General features: G+C 36.6%; 3 protein-coding genes across 3 annotated transcripts; 2 read left to right on the top strand and 1 right to left on the bottom strand.

Moving 5' to 3' along the window:
* Positions 1-396: 396 nt before the first annotated feature.
* LOC130735858 (ACT domain-containing protein ACR1) lies at positions 397-4,180 on the top strand. Its single transcript, XM_057587735.1, has 5 exons — positions 397-857; positions 956-1,001; positions 1,829-1,943; positions 2,159-2,226; positions 2,646-4,180. Exons 1-5 carry the CDS (start codon positions 787-789, stop codon positions 3,762-3,764), a joined length of 1,419 nt encoding a protein of 472 aa, XP_057443718.1. The 5' UTR covers positions 397-786; the 3' UTR covers positions 3,765-4,180.
* Positions 4,181-7,251: 3,071 nt separating this feature from the next.
* Positions 7,252-9,487, bottom strand: LOC130740936 (uncharacterized). Its single transcript, XM_057593669.1, has 3 exons — positions 8,813-9,487; positions 8,478-8,665; positions 7,252-8,153 (listed from the first exon to the last, which is right to left on the bottom strand). The coding sequence occupies exons 1-3, from the start codon at positions 9,405-9,407 to the stop codon at positions 7,467-7,469; spliced, it is 1,470 nt and encodes a 489-aa protein (XP_057449652.1). The 5' UTR covers positions 9,408-9,487; the 3' UTR covers positions 7,252-7,466.
* A 9,331-nt stretch (positions 9,488-18,818) lies between these two features.
* LOC130735857 (SKP1-like protein 1A) lies at positions 18,819-19,295 on the top strand. Its single transcript, XM_057587734.1, has one exon. The coding sequence runs from the start codon at positions 18,825-18,827 to the stop codon at positions 19,293-19,295; it is 471 nt and encodes a 156-aa protein (XP_057443717.1). The 5' UTR covers positions 18,819-18,824.
* Positions 19,296-25,080: the final 5,785 nt, after the last annotated feature.

Here is a 25,080-nt window from a genome sequence, read left to right as displayed (position 1 = left end):
GCAATAATAAATAAATTTAGTATTATTAAAGAATGAAGAATTGTATTCAAATAATTTTTTGTATTAGTTGATGCAATATCCAGTGAAGATAGGGGTTGTTTAGCAAATAATTAAATAAGAGTAATATAATCAATCCATTAATAAGTTACTCACATCTCATATTAGTCCCACCTAATTATGATACCATACCATCATTTAAAATAAGTTACCACATCAAGCAATTCAAATAAAAAAAATGATACAACACTAGTCTTGCTCCTGAGTAAACGCCAATCACACTCCCGATTCCTAAACTTAGGAAACAAGATTCGACTCTCTCTCTCTCTCTCTCTCTCTCTCTCTATAACAGAAACCTCCACTCCCTGAATTTCACACCTTGTGCAGGTAACCGCCTTATCCTCATGCTTTTCATCTTCATCATCATCATCATCATCATCATCTCAACACGCTGTTTTCAAATCTCCTCTCCTCTTTCGATAATGGAAACAGCAATGAAATTTCTGACTGAGTGATTAATTGCTGGCAAAGCAATTACTATCTGTCACGTTTTGGTTTTTTCTGCGATCGCTTACGAAGCAAGATTGGCGGCGCGCGCTAGCTCCATTGTCGTCGAGTCTAGTCTTGTTGTTTGTGTACATACACGTTTTCTTGCGCCATGCCCCTTTGAACTCTTCTAAACTGTGTACAGCCTGTGAATCTTTGTTTCTTCTATAGGTAGCGGCATTGCGTGCGTACTGGATGATCATCAACAATTAGCCACAAGAATCGAATTGTTGAGGAAGAAGAATGGAGATATGTTACCAGCCTCACATTGATCGAGAGATTGAATCTCTCATTGAAAGAATTCATCCTCCTTGGTACTGCATTCATCAATCATTCATTGATTTGCTTTGTGTTGATTAATTAGCTCATTCTTTATGAATTCAACGTGTTTAATTTGGTTCTCTGTGAACAGGGTCAGCATAGAAAATGATGCTTGCCGCAATTGCACCGTAGTGAAGGTACAATTCTCTACATTCAAGTTGCATTAATTTGTTAATTCAATCATTAGATTATCATAAACATGGTATAATTGGCGTTTTAATTAATGCTTGAATTGAATGTGTTGTGAGTCCTCTGTTAGTTGTTTTCATTTGTGGGGATTTCAGTCATTGTACACAAATTTTAAACCATTAATCTTTGTGAGATTGATAAAATCTTTGTGTTTATTGTAGGAGTAGATTAAGCCACAATGTGTTATGCTTCCTCATTGTGTTTGTTTTTAAACCATTAATTACAAGTTACTTAGGATATTAATGGTGAAAGGATTGAATATTCCAGCTCCTCTCGAAAGAAAAAACCAACTTGGGCTGGGATTCTGTGAAAATGACGTACAATCCAGTTAGTGTATTTGTTTCAATCATGTATTCATCTCTTACATCATTATAAAGAAATGTAGAAATTTCTATTCTACAAATATGTTTCGATACGATTGATACTGGTACAAATAAATGTTAGAACTCACTTCAAAACTCTCTTTTATAAAGTGAGGTAAAAGTATTTTCACTTTTATGTTTAATTAGTATTTAAACCCACATTAAGTCACTAGTTTCTTTTGTTCATGTTAAAAAGAAAAGGACACACTGGTTTAGAAATCATAGACAAAACATGGAAGCAGTAACAAAACAACTGTTGTTGCTAGCAACCCAACAGAATCAAATGGTTCATACTTTTTGCTAAAGAGATCTAGAGCAATCTAAATCCATGACTCACACGAGCATGAGAATTAAAAAGACATAGTTTTCTGTTAACAATTGAATATTAAATGGTGTGTTGCCGACATATACAGGTGGACAGTGCAAACAAGTATGGGATACTATTAGAAATGGTCCAGGTGTTGACAGATCTTGACCTCATCATTTCCAAATCATACATTTCCTCTGATGGTGGATGGTTCATGGACGGTCAGTATCTATCTATCTATCTCTCCCTTTGCTTTCTCTTGTTTTCTACATTTTTCCTCAGAAATCATAAGTCAGCAAATAATTATTAAAAACTTTCACTTTTTTTATATTGAATGAGCTATGCGTGAGTCATGTAACCCCAAAAAGCCCAATAACTCCATCGCTATCATTTGCAAAAGTTCATACGGTTCTGATACAAAGTGGTGTCAATGCAGTGTTCCATGTGACTGATCAAGCTGGCAAGAAGCTCACAGACGAAACTCTCATGCGCCGCATTGAACAGGTTTTTTTTTTCTCTCTTTTGCTATTAAAAATAATCAGTACTTCATAATACATATTCCAACTTATACCATCTTTGAATCAGTTATTTTACAACCCCAGTCAACTTATAGAACTCAAAAGAATCACTTATACAAATTTCTCTTGCAAAATTAATTTTGACTTCAAAACCAATTTTCTAAGGTTCCAAAAATGCATTTACTTGTTAAAGGGTGAAATGTATAAAAATATGTAAATTTCATGTTTTATTACTAAATCTAGTGAATGTTGATACATACTCAAAAATCACATTGAGTCAAAATTAGCAATTTCCCTTAACTTCTAATGACTTATTCGTGGTTTTTTCACTGTTTATTCAAACATGCACTCAAATTATATAGATGATCAGTTAAATCAAATTAAACAATGTTATGAAAATTGCAGGGATTGTGCACCACTAGAGCAAAAGGGGACAATTCAAGGGATGCAGAAGTGCCTGAAGCTGACTGTGAGGAACAAGGGCCCCAAGCAGAGAACACAGCGTTGGAGATGAGTGGGATGGACAGACCGGGCCTGCTATCAGAAATAGCTGCAGTGCTTGCAGACTTGGGCTGCAACGTGACCTCTGCCAACGCCTGGACCCACAACGAGATGACGGCCTGCATCTTCTACGTGGAGGACGCAGCAAAGCCCGGGCCCATCAAAGACCCAACGCGGCTAGCCCAGGTGGAGGAGCAGCTGGAGAGTGTGGTGGAAGCCCACCACGGGAAGCGAGAGAGGAAGAGCGTCAGGCTCACAAACTTCGCCGCTGGACGCACCCACACCGAACGGCGGCTCCACCAGCTGATGTACGCGGACAGGGACTACGAGAGCTGCCGCGCCTGCGACGGTGACAGTAGCGGCGAGCATAAGAAGGGATGCGATGGGACACATGTTTCTATCATCAGATGCCGTGACAGAGGGTATTGGATGGTGAACGTGACGAGCAGGGACCGCCCTAAGCTGCTGTTCGACACCGTGTGTGTTCTGACTGACCTGCGGTATGTGGTGTTTCACGCCGCCATTCGCTCCAAGAAATCCATGGCCGATCAGGAGTACTTTATCAGGCATAAGGAGGATAGTAAAGCTCTTTTCGATGAAAGCGAGAAGCAGAAGATGATCTTGTGCATAATCGCTGCAATAGAGCGCAGAGTCTCGCATGGATTGAAGGTAGATATTCGAACTGAGAACAGAGTGGGGCTACTATCAAAAGTGACCAGGGTGTTTCGTGAGAATGGACTATACATATCAAGGGTTGAGATTGGAACAAAGGGGGAGGAAGCAGTGGGAACATTCTTTGTGAATGATTCTTCAGGTGGAGAAGTGAACCCCGGTATAGCAGAGTTGGTGAGACAAGAGTGTGGTGGAACCGTAGTTACTGATAAAATGACTCCTCACAGAGTGTCTCAGACATCACCGTGGGCGATTGTACGTGAAAATGTGGAGGCTAAGCCACGGTTTTCTCTGGGAAGCATGCTGTGGTCTCAGTTTGAGCGGTTCTCAGGTAACTTTGGCTCCCATTGACCTGAGATCAGAAGATACCATCTCTGGAACATGTGTTCTGCTTGAAGGAATTACTGTCAAGTCTCAAGTAAAAATTTGCCTGTGTATATAGAAATTTTTTTAGTTAGTTTTTCTGTTTCTCATCGTTTTGATCTTATGCTTGGGCAAAAGGGTAAATGAACATAGTTTTCTAAGCTGTGTTTAGTTTACTCTTCAATTTTCATGGTGACCGTACATAGTTTCCTCACTTGAAAAGGCCAGGCTAGGTATTACACGATGAGAAATCAGATTTACTAGCAAAGAATTTGCAAAAACCTCCTAGTGGTAGTATTAGAAGTGATTGTATAGGATATACATTCTTTTGTTCAAATGTTCAAGCATTCATTGGTTTAAAAGCGCTTCCAATTTACTGCATTCTTTATCTCTGAGATTTCTTATGCAAAGTATTTTTTATATTCTACTCTCGGAGAAAAACATAATGTAATGGGTTGTCTGGTGATAATCGTTATAATCTTCTCTCTGACAATTTAGTCATGGTTTACGGAAATAAAATGTCACACTCTAATTATATTTGTACTTGTGATCAGGGGAAAAAATAGTAGTAAAAAGTATGGGTTTGTTTGATTATATTTAAAAGAGTAAAATACACTCACCCCCTCAAGATTTGCAAGAATGACACTCCACCCCATTCTTTTTAAAAATCTACACTCCACCCCATTTTTTATAAAGGCAAATTTTAGTGACGAAAACAAATTCCTCACTACTAAAAACTAATTACTAATTAGTAAAAATTTAAATAAATTTAATGTATATACACTATCATACATTAATTTATGAAAATAATTTTACTGAATTAAATTTAAAAAAACCATTCACTCTGTCTGTTAAGTCAACGTCCCATCTATCTCCAAATCATATTTATCACCACAAACGGCCACCACCAAGCCTTTACTCCCTTTAACACGGCTCCACTGTCCCACAATGTGAAACCACATGGCACCTCCATGCCTCAAAGTTTTGTTGCAACCTGAACCCCAGAACGTGAATCGCACATCCCTAAAGCCACTTGTTCAACTACTTCTTGTGAATTTCACCCCTTGAAGTTGTGAGCGAACGCTCTGTTGGTCTTAGATATTGTTGGATTTTGTTAAAAACGATGCTCCACCGCCTCGTTGGGCTCTAATAACCTCAGATCCACTTCATATTTTCATAATTTTGTTTCTCTATTTTCTTCACCCATTTGTGTTGCTTTTTTGGCCTACAACCAAATTTTGAAAATTGGAGGTATAAAGAGATTATTTTGATTAAAATTGAATTATTACCAAATATGAAAACACAAGCATGTTTCACTATGTTCGAGATATGGTTTGTAAATCGGGCAGGTGTGCTATTGCATAATTTGCATTATGAATTTACGGAGGAAAAACGCGATTGAGAGAATGAGGAGGATTGTGATGTTTCATTTTTAAATTTATTGGATTATATTGATTTTTTTTTTGAAATTATTGATTAACAATTTAAATAATAACTAATTATTAATGAAAAATATTTTTCGTCACTAAATTTGCCTCTATATAAAATGGGGTGGGATGTAGATTTTAGATAAGAATGAGGTGGAGTGTAATTCTAACAAACCTTAAGGGGGGTGAGTGTACTTTACTCTATTTAAAATGGCTTAAATATGTTTTGAATCCTGATAATATACCTTCTTCAGTTTATAGTCCTGTTATTTTTTTATTTTCAAAATATCAAATGTTCTGTTGTTAATCCTAGACGTAAGTTTTTCATAAAAAAACAAGGTTGCAATGAAAATAACACTAAGAGAACCTATGAGGTCCAAACATTGGCACCAAATATGATCTGTTGTTAAACTCTTCTTTGTGATCATCCCAAATATGATCACCATATTTGTTGAAAAAGTGACAAAGATTCAAAATGACTGCTCCCCAAAATTGGCACTGGCTGTAAACACAGTGGTCGTACTTGTAATTGGTGGACTCTACTTTATGTCCTTGTAAAATGGACCCATTAAAAGGGCCGATTGTTCGTTGCGATCGAAGAATCAAGGCCACAGTTCATGTGGTTCATGTGGTGGCGCGGCGGCGACTACTACTCGGAGGTGACGAAATGACGGCAAGGAGCAGGTATGGTTGGTTCTGGTGACGGTGGCTTGGATTCCCATGGTTGAGCTGCTTGAGGCGGTCACCGAATACTAGAACGAAGGTTTGGTTGTGGTGGTTTCCGGTTTGGGTTTTCTGTCATCTTCCTCTTTGATTGGTGGTGATTGGGGAAGTTCAGGTCGGTGGTGGTGTGGTTCATAAATGGCTCGTCTTGATGGTAACTGATTTGATGATTTGGGGGGAGTTTGAAGATAGTAGCTGTGGGTAAATCTCCTGTAGAAGGTTGTGGTTGAGGTTTAGTTAGTGTTGGTATTTGGCTGAGAAGTTGGTGGCCATGAGGTTTTGATTTCTTTGATGGTGGTTCTGTTAGGAGGGGTATGGTGCTCTGTTTCTATGATTTATTTGTATGACAAAGACAAGTGCAAGTTCTGTATTTTTGAAAAAAACATCAAGATAATTTTTTGGGGAGTTTGGTGTTTGCTAAAAGAAAGGGTTAGAAAGAAATCACAGGATGCAAAAGGAAAGAATGAATGGTATAATATATTTTTACTCCAAGTATAAAATATTTAATTTTCATCCCTAGTTAAGAATAAAAATCATTGCTCTTTCATCTTCTGAAGTAATCTCATTTTAATTCTCGATGACCACTTTTTTATTTAATAAGGAATTTTGGTGCAAATCAATCAATTTTGATCAGCCAAATGTAATGAACCAAGTGAAATACCACAATTTCATAATGTCGTTTGAACATGGGACTAACTTCTTTTATATGATCAAGAATCAAAATAAGGCATTTTAAAAAATGTGTGGCAAATTAATATCATTTATTGTTATATGAATTAAAAAAAAAATACCAAGAAGATGAGGAGAAATCTTCATATTTATTGAGAAACACAAATTCAAAAAATACCGGATGATTTTTAAAATAAAAAATAAAAAATAAAAGTCAAAATGAGAGTAGAAAGCAAGACAATTACAACTTCGAAGTGTAGAACTGACACCGCTTGAACCCTTTTTCATGATCTAACAACTTCAAGATCAACTAAGGATGAAATATATCAAGCATTAGACACCAGGAGCTCAGAATTCAGATCTTTAGACACAATAGCTATGTATTAGCCTGCAATTATGGTGTAAGACTGCAAGTAAATTCTAAAGCGTCCGGTGGTTAAACTATACTGTAAACATCTCAACCAAATAGTTAGAAGATTATACATTCAGGTGCTTAGAAATTTTTCTATTCATAACTCTTGTTCATATATTCCAGTCGCTATAATAAACCAATGTATTTTAATAGAGCGTGGCCACAACTGATAATATCAAGTCAGGCTTCATTCAGGATCATGTAAAAACAACATCATTCAGTTATAAAAGTATTAACAAACTCATTCTGGGAATTCTGATATCAATTAAAAGATTTAGTTGATGCATGGTAAACCATACATAGTACAGAGCCCAGTGGAGACTGGCTTTATTTACACAAGCACGGTCTTCAGAGGTTAACCATACAGAACACAGACTCACAGAGTATATATGCAAATATTCACAAAATAGAATGAATTATATGAAATAACTTACCTCTAGAACATTTTTCGTGGCAGTATCATATTACATCAATGTCATCAACATTAAGCCAATCATTAGAATCCTTGGTCACAGAATTGCGAGCACTTGAATGATCAGATCCTGCATGTCTGCCTTCAACAGAGGTGATATCCTTATCCGAGTTCGGCGAACTTCTTCCTAGCTGAACCCAATCTCGAGAGTCTTTTGTGGAAGAATCAGAGCCTGATCTAGTTTTCTTATAACTTGCTTGCACATCACTATCATCCTCCTCAAGATCACTGAATGATACATCCTCTTCATTACCAGTATGAACAGATGTTCCACTGGGACCAACCATTTCAGAATTATCATCCTCTTTCAACCAATCATCCGCATCATCCTCATAGGTTTCATATGAAAATCTATTTACTGAACTAGATGATGACTGTTCTGCAATTGGATTGACCGATTCTTCTTTAACCACAGACTTGTCAATAATCTTTGTTACATCACTTTCGATGGGATGTTTCTCCATCTCAACATCAGACACAACCGCAGATGGAGCTGCTTCAACAGCAGACGTCTGAAGAGGTTTTGATTCAAGTTGATCATTACTTGGCACAAAGAGATGCTGTTCTTCTTCCTCTTTTGAGGGAGTATTGCTTCTTGCAGATGAGTCAGGCTCTTTCTTTTCCTGACTTCTTCTGTTTAATTCATGAGTTAACATTGCTCTAGCTTCCATTATCTACACGCAAAACACGAATTGCTTGTTATACAGGCAAGCAGAATAACTAACAATACCAAAATTAACAGTTTGTTCCGAAACATCTTCAACAATTTGCTGTAGTGATACAGAAGGATCTCACATAATTCACAAAGGTTTCCAACTATAAGATTTGATCATGTAAGCTAGTTACAATTTACACATTTATGTCCTATAATTTCTAAAAATCAAACTATAAGATTCAGATGCAAAGACTATAAAGAATAAAATTCCTACCATTGTCTCTAATTCAATCAAACAAATGCATCAAAGAAAGAAAACCAAACTGAATTAAAATAAGCTTACTTGTGGGGTTGATAAAATAGCAGCATCCATTTTATTGAGTTTAGGATGCAGAAGCACAAAGTAAATCTTCCAAAAGTTATCATCGCTCATATATCCAGGACAAAGCTCCATTCTCAGAGCTGCTAATCTCGGAGCCAGATGTTCAACAGCAAGAGCGTGCTCTTGTTGTGCATCGGTCAAATCAAATTCTGCAGAACGTAATTCACAAATTATCAGGAAGAATCGTATAGATTTTCTGGAATTTCTAAGCTAAGATATATAAATCAATGACCTAGACATTTCAATTCGAAAGGTAAATAGAATTTTCAGACAAATTCCGCAATAATTGAATATACCATCAGAATCAGGATCATCATCGGGAAGAGGGAAATCCAACCAAGTTTCCGGATGCATCGCGACGTTTCTGGCGAAGGCGACGACGTCCTCAGTGACTCCAATCACACCGTCGAGATCGCGTTGATGTTCGGATCCAAGCTGAAGGAAAGTAGAAGCGATCTTGGTGATCTCAGAGACGGTCTTATGACCAGAGAGCTTAGAGATCCCGCTCTTGAATCTCCCACCAATCTCAGCGAAATCGCTTCGGATTCCGGCAATAACGTCCTCTTCTTCATCATCGGCGGGGTTTCGATTGGGATCGGAGGCGGCGTCGTGGTCCGGATCGGGAGGAGGAGGAGGAGCGAGGAAGGAGGCGACGCCCCATAACTGGCGCGAGAAGGATTTGGTGAGCTCGGAGATATCTTCCTTGACGCCGCGTGCGGTGGGGCTGTGAGTAGATGCGGATGCGGATGCGGATGGTGAATCGGATTGTGATTTGAGGTCAGCGCCATTGTTGTTGTGTTGTTCATCTTGTTGTTCGTCTTGTTCTTCTTCTTCTTCTTCTTCTTCGTCGAGTCTGAGTGAGTTTGCGATTGTCTTTGCGAACCATGACATGGTTGATTTGATTCGCACCTCTCTCACAAGTTTGCGATTGTGTTACGACTTGTTAAACCAGATAAGACCTCAAGCTACGACGCCGTTTCGCACCGCACAAATCTGTTCTAATAATTGGAATTATTAGGTGATTTTTATAATTCATTCATATGTATGCATGCACCGTTAAAAATATTAAAAGAATATAGTATTTTAGCTCAGTCTAAACATTATTTTTCTACAATTAAAAAATTTAGTTTGTATTTGAATATTCATTAGATTTGATGTGAATGTGTTACTTTTCCCAATCAAATAACTTTGCTTAGTTGGGCCTAACTCCTCCATGAAGTTAAATATGTCAAATATTTATAATTCTACTGTATTTTTCTAATATTAGTTTTTAATGAATGACAAAAATTCCAAATTTTCGTTATACTTTTTTATTAAAGTCCCAAATGATATCTCAATCACATTTACACCCAACTATCCAAGGGGTTTGATCTCACATTTACATGGCCCATTTTCTATAACCTACTCAATAATCACAACCTAAAGAAAGACTATGATTTCATCAGTGTCATAGCCCAATCTGACATTTGACAAGTCCAATCTCTTTTTGGGTACCAGCAAAGTACTATCTTTGCCCCGTATTGCAAAAAAAAAAATGTAAATGTTGGGACAATACATATTTAAATCAGTATGATAATTGGTTTTGAACATAAGTGATTTTAAATAGAATTGATTAGGGGAAAAGTGATTTAAGGTGATGTAATTTATATTTGATATATTTACATGAAAAATGATTTATGTAGGATAATGTTTAACAAAATGTAACATGACTCAAAACACAGTACTACAGTAGGCCAAAATCAAAACATAAAACACAAAGAAGCTTTTGAGATGGAGGGAGCTAGCCTAGGGAGAAGGAAATTTTGATGCTCATGTATTCAAGCTGTTGAGACCTCAAAAGGCTGATGAACTTTCAATCTATGTATCTTTTAGAATGGGTTGGAAGAATGAAAATTTCAAAACCAAACATCACTCCAAAGATTCAAACAGTCAAATATTGAAATGCACGAGCAAGAGATTGAATATATATCTTTGTTAATTATATTCTCCTCATATCAAAATTCCTAATTGAGTAAATTAATTAACCAAGTATTTTCATATATACTTGTTTAATTGGAGTCCGATGCTATCCATACTGGTTGTTTAGAGTCTACTTGAAGTCAGATGCTTATCAGCCTACAGAACTGCAGATTCAAATTAAACTGCTTAATCGTTGACCACAAAAGCTAAATTGTTTAATCGACTATTCTTAAAGTAGTCCAAATGTATGTTCCAAAGAAATTAAATTGGGGAAGGAACAACATAATATATGCATCAACTTTCTATCATTCTGTAACATCGATCTTTTTAGTTGATTGGTAGTTTGGTACTCCTGCTGGTATCTAATAACCCAGAATGTATGTGATCATGGTATTGGTATGTATATATCAATATATACTGCAATTACATGAATTTTCTAAATGTCTACTTCAAGCATTGATATAGTAATTTCTGATAGATTTTATTGCAATTCTTTCATCTTGATCTTAGTTAAGGATACACGTTGACAAACTTAACAAGGGTATAACCAGCTGGAGCTGGAACCCTGCAGAGACCAATTTCTAGTGCAGGCTCCCAAATCCAAAAGATACAAATTAAGGGTTGCCAAACACAGTTATTGGAAAGATATCCACACTAAGTCAATCTTGTTCGAGCCGAATTGAACTATGGCCGAACATGTAAACAAATATAACTAAGGAAGGTAGAAAAAGTATAAAATTAAGACCCAGAGAGACTCTTGCTCTTGCTCTGTTCCAATATTTTGGTCATTGTTTCCTGGAATGAAAAGGTTGAGGATGAAGCTGCTGAGGCTTGAACTCAGGTGCACCGGTGAGCTGCTGAACTAGATCTCGGAAGTTCATAACGTCCACCTGGTATATCTTCACCGGCGTTGCAGGCGGTGGTGCCACCGGTGCTTTCTTCCATGCCTTTCCCTGTGACTTCCGCGAGGAATCATGAGATTGACTATAAGGGTAACCATTTTTTAGACCCCTAGCCTCCTCACTGTTCTGTGATACGTATGAAGACTCGGACGCAGAATAAGACATAGAATAAGCTTCCATGGTCCTGCAATTTTAACTAGCTTATCTTGGTTTTCTGGTAATGATGATCGATAAAGTTTATATAACAAGGAAAAAGATAAGAGGTAGCACGTTGTTTGATTTCATTATTTATGCTTGTTATGTTGAACTATTTATAGATTGTCGTAATTGGTGAGCGAATTGAGTGGCAGCGTCAATAAAAGACAACGACCAAAGGATGGGGCAGTTGTTTATTTTGTCTTCACCGTCGGCGAAAATGTAAGTAGTGACATATGCACCCCAATCATGTGGTCAAAATGATGTGTAGATGGTTGGAACATATATTATTTTAATCATTCAACAACTAATTAAAATTCCCTTCAAATTAATTTATCTTTCTTTCCACCTTATTTATCATGTGATTTGCTGTTTTAATGAGGATATATAGTTATGAGATATGCCTACTATCCTTCATGGGTGGCGAATAAATTGATGTGGGCTGCTAAGCAGAATAAGAGATAGCATTCATAAAGTAAATAAATAAATAAGAATCTGAAAGTTGTTTACTTTCTCATTCCCCATCAATTGTTAGTGGTACCCGACCCGTTTGGATCACGAGTTTTGTATTTCGATTCATATATGATTTATGATTAGACTTTGCATTTACAACCCAACAGATTAGAATACGAGAATATAGAAGCATGAAAGAGTAGCTTTGGGTCATCATAAGCTAAGCCCATTAGAACATGTGGCTGCACCCTCAAGGCTCAAGAAGAGCATACAAGCTCCCATTTTGAATTTCTCTCTTCACCTTTGATCATATTTAAATTTGAGATTGTGAGTTAAACCCTTAACATGCATGAGAATTATCAAGTGTGCACCACTTGTGACTTCTCATCATGTTGCTTGTTAATCATCTCCATGATGAGATAGCTCGAACTATCAAATCTCAATCCTTCCTGCTAAATCATGCTTATGCAGAACTTGTCTAAATGTATATGAGATGTACGTACCTTGTGAAAATTGTTATTTTATGAGAATATAAGAACAAATTATAGTCGTTAGATCTAATCATAAATAAACAAGATTATATTAAAACAATTTGAGAAGGGATTCATTCACTCCAGGAGTAAGTTAAAAAAGCTACTCCCAATCTTGACCCTTTATTTTATTTTAAAATAACGGCTCTGATCAAACCCTATAATCTGTCATGTGACTCCTTCCTCTCCCCAATTCCTCTTGCATTTTCTCGTTCTTCTTGTAAACATCTGGATCTACTGCAACTCAAATTTCTTTTTCATATGAATCTTATTATAATAATGGGTGATAACATAAACACCCCTTTGCCTTGCTAATTGCCATACGAACATGATTGTTTATTTTATTTATATATAACAAAGTAAAATCCTGTGTATGAAAATCAAGTTTATCATGTCCGCAACCCCAATTCTCACGCCGCAGCCATGGCAGCGATTGCTGTCAACGCAGCGCTGGTCTCATAGCGGCGTGCGAGCTTCAACAGAATGGTAACTGAGGGGTTATTTTTCGAGCAAGGGGCCAAGTGGGTATACATTTCGGAGGTGGAATCGGATCCTTTTGGTTCAAACTCACGGCTGAGAGCAGGGAAGGGTGAGATCTGAGAAGATTTATAGGTGTTGATGAAGCTGGAGATTCGTAGAACGGTGAAGCAACTGATGGAGGTCGTGTCTGCTGGCTTGGCTGAGGGTAACGAAGAAGAACAGGGAAAGGGTGAGAGAGGAAATGGAGAAAGAAGTCACGTGAGAGATTGCTGGGTAATGATCAGAGCCGTTATTTTAAAATAAAATAAAGGGTATTGGGAGTAGCTTTTTTAACTTACTCTTGGAGTGAATGAATCCCTTCTCAAACAATTTAATAGTGATGTAATAGTTATGTGACCACTTAAAATGTCATATGATTCAAATTTAATATTTTTTCGAAGACTAAAAGATTCATTGATAAAAAGAAGCCTTGAGTACAACCCACTCAAGAAGGTAATACAAAGAAAACGAGTTTACCCAAATAATTCTCCATTCAAATATAATATATAAATGGCAGATCAACAAAATAACTGTGCAGTGTGATGTTTCTTTTAGCAACACACCCTAGCTAGCCACTTCCATATCATTGTCTTCATTAGGAAGATCCTCACGAGTCACGAGCCGTGTCAATATATCCCAGAGGGAATAGCACCAAGTGATGCCCAAAGTAAGGGATATCATGGCGCCAATTATACAACCAATTTTTAGCTAGAGATGAACCGCAATCATAATTAAGATCATGATGTACAACTTTGTGTGAAGGGTGAGTTTGTTCAGTGATTATCCATAACAATAAAGCTGCAGATAGACCGATCCAAATTCTAAAATTATGAGGTAATCAGAATCAATCTTTTATCTCTATGAATCAGGCAGAAGGAAGGAAAACATAGATGAAATTAATCATAAAAATGAAAGAAAGATTAATTAATTAAGGAAACAATACTTAATTGAAAAAAGAAATCACAGCTCATAAACAAAACCCTTAGTGGAACAGACTTTTCAAGGTAATACAGAGTTAGACATACAGCCACAAAGGACGCAACAAGAAAAGCTACAGAAAGATAACCCATCAATGCAACACTGGCTGGATCATATGAGAACTTGCATGTCACACCATCCTTTGTAGTTACTGGCGTTTGCTGCAAATTATTAAAAAAAAAAGACCACATATTTTGAGGTAAGCAAATTTACTATAATGAGGCACAAAGATGCTTCAACCCCAGTACAAACACATAAACGAGAAAGAAACAAAAGAAAAATCCACATGGAAGCCCCCTTATTGTGACCTCCCCTTTAGGATGGTGGTGAGGGAAGGTTAATATTGATGAAGAAAAAGAAGAGGATGGATGGTGGTGTCAATGGTGGAGATTAAGAAAGAAAATGAAGAACTAGACTTTTTGTTATCAGAATGTACGCACCACTATTCATAAGTTCATATAACTTTGTCCCTATAACAAAATTGAAATATATATATATATATATATATATATATATATATATTGTCAAACAATTAATATGACATGTGCCTTTTATATAAGAGTCTATTGGCATGAAGCATGAATAATGCAAAGACTCACATACCATGCATGTGCTGAAATTTTCCATTTTAATTGACTAATAGTGGCTAGGTCACTCCATATGTATATCAAAGTAGATTATGAAAAGGCTTATGATTTAGTACGATGAGATTTCTTGGAATATATGATGAGGAGAATGAGCTTCCCTGGGAAATAGATTCATTGGATCATGAGTTGTATTGGTTCGGCATCAGTGTCGGTGTTGGTTAACGGAAGTTCATGTGAGGAGTTCAGAATGGAAAAGAGCCTACGCCAAGGAGACCCACTTGCCCCGTTTCTTTTCTTGATTGTGACAGAGGACTTAAATGACCTATTTAATAATGTTGTGCACATGGGCAAGTTTCAAGGATTTTCACTAGGGGAGACGGCAGAGCTTAATGTTTCTATGATGCAATTTGCGGATGACACACTATTTATTGGGGAAGCATGCATCATTACAAAATGTGACAACTATGAAATGTGTCCTGAGATGCTTTGAATTAATCTCTGGCTTAAAAGTTAATTTTCACAAAAGCAAGATATCGGGCGCGGCGGTGGATAGGGATTGCCTCAGTTGCTTCTGTGCTGCACTGTAAAATTATGAGTATTCCATTTCCTGTGGGGAGCAGGAGTTTGGCAATGTGGGAGCCGATAATCAAGAAGCTCAGGGGGGAGAATATGTCTCATTCAGAGCGTATTATCTGCATTACCTCTGTTTTACCTCTCCTTCTTTAAGATTCCTGCTGGTCTTCTTAACGTTTGCACTGGAATTATGAGGAGGTTCTTGTGGGGGTGAGGATCAGGAGCGGAAGATAGCTTGGGTAAAATGGACTGAGGAATGTAAACCCAAGGACCATGGGATTGGGAATTCAGGATTGACGCCTATTCAATATGTCTCTTCTTGCCAAGTGGAAATGGAGGTTCTTAGTTCAGCAAGAGAATCTGTGGTGCAGGGTCATAAAAGCAAGAGAGGGAAAATATGGGGATTCTCCTTGGTGGAGGGATGTGAAAAATAATTGCATTAGTGAGGGTTGGAACTGGTTTGAAACTGGTATGCAGAAAAGCTTAGAGGGACAAAATTCTGGACGGAGAATTGGCTTACATCAGGTCCCCTTGAGTGGATTAACAGGATGGGCCAGTGGAGAGATGGGGTGTGGAGATGTTTATTTAAAAGGCGGAGACCGTTACGAGGTCGTGAGGAGAGTTAGCTTGAGGAAATGGAGGGGAGCTAAGGAGTGTGCAACTGATAAAAAACAAACTTGATAGGTGGGTGTGGAGGCATGATGGGGAAGGTATTTATTCAGTTAACTCATCTTATTTATTTTTGCAGGCACAAACCTTGGAGGAAGCAGATCCGATGTTTAATTTGGTTTTGTCAGCCCCGATCCCATCAAATATTAGAGCTTTTATTTGGCGACTGCTGCGAGACAGGCTCCAGACAAAGGATAATCTTCGAAAGAGGCGCATTTTAGTGAGTGGGGATGAATCCTTATGCCCTCTATGTGGGCTGGAGGAGGAGTCTGCTAATCACCTATTTCTTCTATGTGCTGCAACATGCCCTATCTGGTATGCGTGTTCTGATTGGCTTGGAGTGGTGTCACCATTGTTGCCTACACCGCGAGATCATTTGTTGCAATTCCCCATCAGCGAGCAGGGGAGTATGTTATTTGGATGACAATTCTGTGGACTGTTTGGCTCGCTCGAAACAAAGCTATTTTCAATGGGGCAGAATTTGACAGTAATCAGGTCTTGGAATTGGCACAGCTAAAAGCATGGAAGTGGCTAAGAGCGGGTTCAACTATTATTGGTTTGAATGGCAACAGAATCCGGGTAGGTGCATTTTGTCACTGTGAGATGAGAAATGCAACACGGGCTACCTACGATTACAGTGGTGGTATCGTGAAGGCTACTAGTTTGGAACAGATAAAGCAATTTATTGTTAGCATGTGTTTGGATAGCAAAATTGGCTGGTGGTGTATTATATCAGTGAAGGGTGTTATTTCTATGATTCTTGGAGCACGCGTTATGTATTTCCCACCGGGTCATCATCATGGTATTTGGCTTATGGGGAGGCACATATGCCATGTCTGCATATGTTTATGGGAAATCTTCTGATGGTTATTGGGGTTATTGAGATAGATTATCTTATGTGTAATATGCCTGTTAGGTATCAGTGGGTGTACTCTTGTACTTCATTTCAATATATTCTTTGGCTCATAAAAAAAACTCCATATGTATATCAAACTTCCCAAAAATTAAACTATTACAGAATTATTATTAATATCAATATCAATATCATCAATATATATTAGAAAAGATGAACTTCTATCAGGCTGATTTAGTGACGCGTCATTCTCTCGTTAATTCTTAGTGGCGTGTCATTCTCACGTTAATTCTCATAAACAAAATTCCACGTGTCATTCTCAGGCTAATTCTTATAAAAAAAATACATTTTTAAATTTTATATTTGATTAGGATTTAGGTTGTTTATTTCTTGATTTTATCTTAATTTGTTTTTGATTTATTTTTAGAGTATTAATTAATTTTTATGGTATTTTTATTGAATTTTTGGATTTTTAATTAATTCAGGATTTTATGAGTTTTTATTGTGATTTGCTAGATTTTATCTACATTTATTTAGTACCTTTTTAAATTTTAGATTTAATTAGGATTCCGGTTGTTTATTTCATGATTTTATCTTATTTTATCTTATCATTTATTTTTAGAGTATTAATTAATTTTTATGGTATCTTTATTGAATTTTAAGATTTTTAATTAATTTATGATTTTATGAGTTTTTATAACTTATCTTTTGTTGACACGTGTTTCCTAATTCCAAAACAGATTTTGAAACCGAATTTTAAAAGATTTGCCCTGATATTATCTAAGATTTAAACAAACACACATAATCACATTCATGATTAATTGATATATCAAATATAATAGACATGTTGCACGGGAAAAAACCACTAGTATTAATTAGGTGGGTTAATTGCTTACCTTCATGCGAAAAGCAGCTACAACTCCTAATACGGAAGACACAATATCTACAAGCAAAACAACCAGAGCCGGTATTTGTCTCATGGTGATGATAGCCATAGTGGAACTCGAAAAATTCTATTTTAATTTGTTCACACTCAAACAGAATGGAATAGAGAGTGATGAGTCAAACTTAATCAAACTTACAACAAGCTAGAGAGTGATATATATAAAAGTATAAATAGAGAAATAAAAGATATATCGTGTGATGTGATAGTTAAAGAAACAAGATAGATTGTAAAAAAAAAGAAGAAGATAGATATATAAAAAATAAAAAAAATAAAAAAATTGAGAAAATAAAATGAAGTGTAGATGAATTAAAGAATTTAAGATGGGAGAAAAAGTTTGTTACGTTCGACAGAATCCTAAAACCAATATCAATATTTCAAAGCGAAAATATTAGAAATTTCTATTATATAAGTTTTTTTGAAAGTGTTAGATTTTTTTTTTGAAAGAAAAGGTGTTAGATTAGATAATGTTAATGCAATTTTGTTTATTTAATAATCATATATCCACTCATAATTTAAAAGGATGAGATTCTGTGTACTCTTTTATTTTTTGAAGTTATATCTTAAATTATGTGATTTTTTTTTAAATTGGAAAAAATATTTTTTAATATTTTTTAAAATGTATTTCTTCTATCTATTTAGTTTAAAAATAAATTGATATTTTCATTATATTAAAATTTATATCATTTATATTGTTTTAAATTTTTATAAATTGATATTTTTAATTCAAAATTTATATTATTTAAATTTGTATATAAATATAAATTTTACTTATATATAAAATTCAATATTAATATCCCTGAATGATAACTCAAGTGGTAAGAGTTAGATGACATATAGGTTGGGTGCGGAGGTGCATGGATTAATCACGGGAGAGAGTAATTTATCTTTTCAATGTAAAAAAAAAGAAAATCAATATTGATAATATAAATAAAAAATAAATTATTGATGATATACTTTTTTTATACATCGTATCGGAAAATATTCGTTGATGATATTCATGCATTGTATAGTATATATAGAGTATGAGTGTTCAAAGTTCAAACCACACATCACAATTATCCAACCAAGAAAAAGTTAGGGTTTGGGGTTTTCGTTTTTTTTTTCTCTGCGAACAGGAGGAAGAAAATCTCATCCAACTCCAACCATGTCTTCGACGGGAAAGATCACGCTTAAGAGTTCCGATGGCGAGGCCTTTGAGGTCGACGAAGCGGTGGCGCCCAAGTCAGAGACGATCAAGCAAATGGTCGAGGACGCTAGCACTAACAGCGTCTTCCCTCTCCCCAACGTCACCAGCAAGATCTTGGCCAAGGTCATCGAGTATTGCAAGAAGCACGCGGAGGCTGAGGCGAATCCCGGCGAGAAGCCAACCGAGGATGAACTAAGGGCTTGGGATGCTGATTTCACCAAGGTCAACCAAGTCATGCTCTTTGATCTCATCTTGGCTGCGAACTATTTGAACATCAAGAGCCTACTGGACCTTACGTGCCAGGCTGTAGCAGACTCGATCAAGGACAAGCAACCAGAGGAGATTCGGGAGATCTTTCACATTGAGAATGACTACACCCCTGAGGAAGAGGACGAAGTTCGTAAGGCAAACCAATGGGCATTTGAATGATTTTATGAGTCTCTAAGACTTAAACTTCATATCTTTCAAGTGGATTTATGCTATGTTTTTTTAATTAAAACATCTGCTGCAATGTAGCGTATCTGTGCTATGAACCTTGTTTATCTTTTGGATTATTTCTGTTGACCATGTTCACCGGTCTGAATTATCTTCCTTCATGAACTTAATGAGCATTTTGAATTGTTAGTAAGTATGATATGATGAAGGAATGCGTTTATTCTGATGAGGCTTATTTTGAATTCAAAACTTACAGATCAGTTTTTTTGAGCATTGCATAAAATAATTAGAGGTGTGATTTGTTAGAATATAATATAAAAACTATTCATGTGGCTACACAATCTAAGATTTTAGAATAATTGGATATCGTCTTTGAGCTCGCCTTTGCGTTGTTGTACTCGGCTCTCTGGGTGTGGTTTTCAGGTTTTGGAGTCCTTTTCCCTTAGTGATCTACCAGCTATTTGTGTCATTAGCTATCTGTGACAATAAGTTATGAAGAGAGCTCTGGTTGTGTTGGTAGGTTCCTTCGTAGGTATCTGTGTGTATTGTGGTTGCGGAAGTGGTGTTGAGTCTCTGGTGGCGTGGCTGAAAGTTGTTGGTTGTTGCCTGTTTTATTTTTTTTTGCTTCGTTTCTTGTCTATGTTGTTGCCCTTAGGTTGTTCCTAGCTCCATGGCGCTTTGGTAGTTTTCTATTGGTTTCTATTATGTAGTGGTGTTGAGCAGCTTGAGAGGATTCCTTGTCGGTTGATCATGTCGTTGTTCCTGTCTAGTGGGCAAATGTGTGGGGTTTATAGCAGACTTGAAGTTTTTGGGAGGTTCTTGCCATAATGGTTAGCTAGGTTGTTGTACCTATGTTGAGTCAGGTTGTTTGACATAGATTGTTGTCATAGTCCCTATTTGGCTAAGGAGAAATCATGTCATGTTCAATAACAATCAGTTGGATGTATCTGTAGTGTTTGAATTGACCTAATTTAAATCATGGAGCTAGCTTAAGTCTAAGGTACCGAGATTCCAACTTTCCATGTTCAAAATGGATTTCGAAACCTTTGATTTGTCTCCAGGAGCTATAATCTTGTGATCTGATTCACAAATTCCTTTATTATTTGTCTGGTTCTTGGGTGTGATTGTTGAGTCAGCTAGGCATTGATTATGTCTCCATGGGCTTGTTTGGAGGTTTACAACAAGCTAGAAATTTGCTTCATTTAATCTAGTCCGGCTATGGTCATCATCTTTTCCATTGTGTGCAACATTCTTGGTCGTCTATGATTGGTTTCTAATTTTATTGCGTTGGACTCATCTAGCTTTTATGCAGAGGGTTAGAGTTCTGTCTATAGGTGGTGGGGAAATTGATTCAGCTTTCTAGTTGTGCCAATTGTTTCCTTTCTTGTTGCCAGTTTAGTTTTATAATTCCCTGATCTATCTCTCTTCTGCTTGTATTTTGGGTTGATGTATCATTATGCTCCCTTAATACAATTCTTTTGGGTTGATGTATCTGCAATGTTTGAATTGACCCAATTTAAATCATGGAACTGACTTAAGGTTAGGGTACCGAGATTCCAATTTTCCATGTTCGAATGGATTTTGAATCCCTTGGTTTGTCTCCTTGAGCTAGGAGTTGTAATCTTGTGATTTGATTCTCAAATTCCTTTTTATTTGTTTAGTTCTTGGGTGTGATTATTGAGTCAGCTATGCATTGATTTTTGTCTTCATGGGCTTGTTTGGAGGTTTACAGAAAGCTAGGAAATTGCTTCATTTAATCTAGTCTAGCTTTGGTAATCTTTTCCACTGTGTAAAACATTTTTGATCCTCCGTGGTTGGTTTTCCATGTTCGAATGGATTTTGAATCCCTTGGTTTGTCTCATGGAGCTCGGAGTTGTAATCTTGTGATCTGATTCTCAAATTCCTTTTTATTTGTTTGGTTTTTGGGTGTGATTGTTGAGTCAGCTATGCATTGATTATGTCTCCATGGGCTCGTTTGGAGGTTTACAAGAAGCTAGGCATTTGCTTCATTTAATCTAGTATGGCTTTGGTCCTCATCTTTTCTATTGTGTGCAGCATTCTTGGTCGTCTATGATTGGTTTCTAATTTTATTGAGTTGGACTCATCTACCTTTTATGCAGAGGGTTAGACTTTTGTCTATAGGTGGTGGGGAGATTGATTCAGTTTTCTAGTTGTGCCAATTATTTCCTTTCTTGTTGCCAGTTTAGTTTTATAACTCTCTATCTATCTCTCTTCTGCTTGTATTTTGGGTTATGGTGTCCATTGTGCTCCCATAATACAATTATTTTGGGTAGATGTATCTGCAATGTTTGAATTGACCCAATTTAAATCATAGAACTGATTTAAGGTTAAGGTACCGAGATTCCAATTTTCCATGTTCGAATGGATTTTGAATCCCTTGGTTTGTCTCTTGGAGCTAGAAGTTGTAATCTTGTGATATGATTCTCAAATTCCTTTTTATTTGTTTGGTTCTTAGGTGTGATTATTGAGTCATCTATGCATTGATTTTGTCTTCATGGGCTTGTTTGGAGGTTTACATAAAGCCAAGAAATTACTTCATTTAATCTAGTCTAGCTCTGGTAATCTTTTCCATTGTGTGTAGCATTCTTGATCCTCAATGGTTGGTTTTCCATTTTCGAATGGATTTTGAATCCCTTGGTTTGTCTCCTAGAGCTAGGAGTTGTAATCTTGTAATCTGATTCTCAAATTCCTTTTTATTTGTTTGGTTCTTAGGTGTGATTAGCTATGCATTGGTTTTATCTTCATGGACTTGTTTGGAGGTTTACAGAAAGCCAAGAAATTGCTTCATTTAATCCAGTCTAGCTCTGGTAATCTTTTCCATTTTGTGCAGCATTCTTGATCCTCAGTGGTTGGTTTTAATTGTATTGCGTTGGACTGATCTAGCCTTTATGCAGGGGATTATTTTTAGATATTCTAGTTGTGCCTATTGTTTTCTTTCTTATTGCTGGTTTAATTTTGTAATTCTCTGATCTATTTCTCATTTGCTTGTATTTTGGGCTGAGGTATCCTTTGTGCTCTCTTAATAAAATTCTTTTGGGGTGATGTATCTGCAATGTTTGAATTGACCCAATTTAAATCATGGAACTGACTTAAGGTTAGAGTACCAAGATTTCAATTTTCCATGTTCGTATGGATTTTGAATCCCTTGGTTTGTCTTCTGGTGCTAGGAGTTGTAATCTTGTGATCTGATTCTCAAATTCGTTTTTATTTGTTTGGTTCTTAGGTGTGATTATTGAGTCATTTATGCATTGATTTTGTCTTCATGGGCTTGTTTGGAGGTTTACAGAAAGCTAGGAAATGGCTTCATTTAATATAGTCTAGCTCTGGTAATCTTTTCCATTCTGTGCAGCATTCTTGATCCTCAATGATTGGTTTTCCATGTTCGAATGGATTTTGAATCCATTGGTTTGTCTCCTTGAGCTAAGAGTTGTAATCTTGTGATCTGATTCTCAAATTCCTTTTTATTTGTTTGGTTCTTGGGTGTGATTAGCTATGCATTGATTTTGTCTTCATGGGCTTGTTTGGAGGTTTGCAGAAAGCCAGGAAACTGCTTCATTTAATCTAGTCTAGCTCTGGTAATCTTTTCCATTGTGTGCAGCATGCTTGATCCTCAGTGGTTGGTTTTAATTGTATTGCGTTGGACTGATCTAGCCTTTATGCAGGGGATTATTTTTAGATATTTCAGTTGAGCTTATTGTTTTCTTTCTTGTTGCTGGTTTAGTTTTGTAATTCTCTGATCTATCTCTCGTGTGCTTGTATTTTGGGCTGAGGTATCCTTTGTGCTCCCTTAATACAATTCTTTTGGGGTGATGTGACGTATCTGCAATGTTTCAATTGACGCAACTAAAATCGTGGAGTTGGCTTAAGGCTAAGGTACCGAGATTCCAATTTTCCATGTTCCAATGGACTTTGAATCCTTTGGTTTGTCTCCAAGAGCTATAATCTTGTGATCTGATTCGCAAATTCCTTTTTATCTATCTGGTTCTTGGGTGTGATTATTGAGTGAGTTATGCATTGATTTTGCCTTCATGGACTTATTTGGAGGTTTACAAGAAGCCTGGGAATTGCTTTATATCCTTTGAGGAAGGAAATTCGTGTGCGGACTCAAATGGCTATTGATTTTTTTATGATTGATGATTTCCTGGATGATGATCTTTGTTTCTCTCCTTGTGGAAGATGCTATATATAAGGTCTAGCTTCACTCGAGCGTAGTTTATGTTGAGTGTTTTCTTTTCATTTTTATCGCTTTTTTTCTTTTTTTAGCCTCTTGTATAAATAAAAAAATAAAATAAGGATGATGCATAAAAAAAACTCAGTTGGAGTCATACAAAATATGTATTCGTGGTGAATCTAATCAACAAAGGCTGCCTTCCCACAAAGCCTGCAACCTCTTTGGTCAAAGACATTAACAGAGTGTTCAATATCTTCGAGCAACTCCACATCAAGCATGTGTTCCGAGAAGCCAACTCAGTGGCTGACTCCTTCACGAAGAATGGGATGGGGCTGTTAACGACTTGCAAGATTTATGACTTTATTCCTTCTTTTAGCTCTATTGCTCTAATGTTTGATTCATTTAATACTCTCTATTTGAGAGGTGACCCTGCTTAGTTTTGGGCTCTAGCCCCGTAAGAAATTAAAAAAAAAAAGAGAAAACTTGAAGTATTACTTCAATTTTGTGGTAGCCACAACTAGGGGTGGCAAAATGGGCTTGGCCCGCTGGGCCAGCCCGTTTGGCCCACCTTTTTTGACGGGTTGGGTTGGGATTTTGAACCCAAATTTAAAAGTGGGTCAACCCAACCCAACCCGTATTTTGGCGGGTTAATGACGGGTTGGGTTGGGTTAGCCCACCAACCCATTTTTCACTTTTTTTTTGAAATTTTTTAAATTTTTTTTCTATTTTTATTCTTTCAGTAGATTATTTTAAGGTGCGCATATAATACGACAGATCTAAACTAAAAAAAATATTTTGAAAACTTCCTTCAATGGATTCACCTATATAAGTTGCTGCTCTTATTCGTAGGTTATGTTTTGTCTAAAACTTTCATGACTACTCGACATTATATTTTATAATTGTTGATTGACTATTATTGGCTAAAGTAAACTCTTGTTGCTAGTGAGGTTACAGTTTTACAACTTTTAATAACCACACATGATAAATATTTTTTTGTTATTGCTATTGGTGAGATTTTCTAGTTGAACTCATAACATTTAAAGATAAAGAACAAGTATAATTCTACTTTTTTTCATGTGTCAACATATAAAAAGTGAAAGATTGCTTAAAATTTCTCATTGCATTTCTTTTTTTATTCCACTACATTTTCTAAGTGGGCTAGCCCGCCAACCCGTTTTCCCGTCAAAATATGGGTTGGGTTGAGACTTTGAGCCCAAATACTAAAAGTGGGCTAACCCAACCCAACCCGCATTTTGACGGGTTAATGGCGGGTTGGGCCCAACCCGGCCCGCCAACCCATATTGCCACCCCTAGCCACAACCCTTACAATGTGAGTGCTGATAGGTATCATCACTGTTCCATGCTCGACTTATCTTTTTTCATACACATTAGTTACCTTGTTTGAAACATAAATTGATAGGTGGTTTGTGTTTCCTGGATGCTTTGAATTACACCTTAATTCTTAGGTATCATGACCATAGGTACATGACTTAGAAGAGCAGAGAGTGCCTTTCCTTTCTATCTTTACTTTGTCATTCTTTTTTTTTTTTTTTCTTTTCTAATTTTGCATATTCTCCTAATCCGAAA

This window comes from Lotus japonicus, chromosome 2 (assembly GCF_012489685.1).
Source record: "Lotus japonicus ecotype B-129 chromosome 2, LjGifu_v1.2".
Taxonomy (NCBI): Eukaryota; Viridiplantae; Streptophyta; class Magnoliopsida; order Fabales; family Fabaceae; genus Lotus; species Lotus japonicus.
The sequence above is the reverse complement of the archived record's forward strand: the minus strand, read 5'-3'. Positions and strand labels throughout refer to the sequence as shown.

Bases quoted from the DNA above. Each gene is read 5' to 3' on its own strand.
- LOC130735858 (XM_057587735.1), top strand. From the start codon at position 787: ATGGAGATATGTTACCAGCCTCACATTGATCGAGAGATTGAATCTCTC. The intron at 1,002-1,828 runs GTACAATTCTCT...CGACATATACAG, and splicing joins GCAATTGCACCGTAGTGAAG to GTGGACAGTGCAAACAAGTA. The intron at 2,227-2,645 runs GTTTTTTTTTTC...TGAAAATTGCAG, and splicing joins TCATGCGCCGCATTGAACAG to GGATTGTGCACCACTAGAGC.
- LOC130740936 (XM_057593669.1), bottom strand. From the start codon at position 9,407: ATGTCATGGTTCGCAAAGACAATCGCAAACTCACTCAGACTCGACGAA. The intron at 8,666-8,812 runs GTATATTCAATT...TACGTTCTGCAG, and splicing joins TGATGATCCTGATTCTGATG to AATTTGATTTGACCGATGCA. The intron at 8,154-8,477 runs GTAAGCTTATTT...TTTTGCGTGTAG, and splicing joins CTATTTTATCAACCCCACAA to ATAATGGAAGCTAGAGCAAT.
- LOC130735857 (XM_057587734.1), top strand. From the start codon at position 18,825: ATGTCTTCGACGGGAAAGATCACGCTTAAGAGTTCCGATGGCGAGGCC.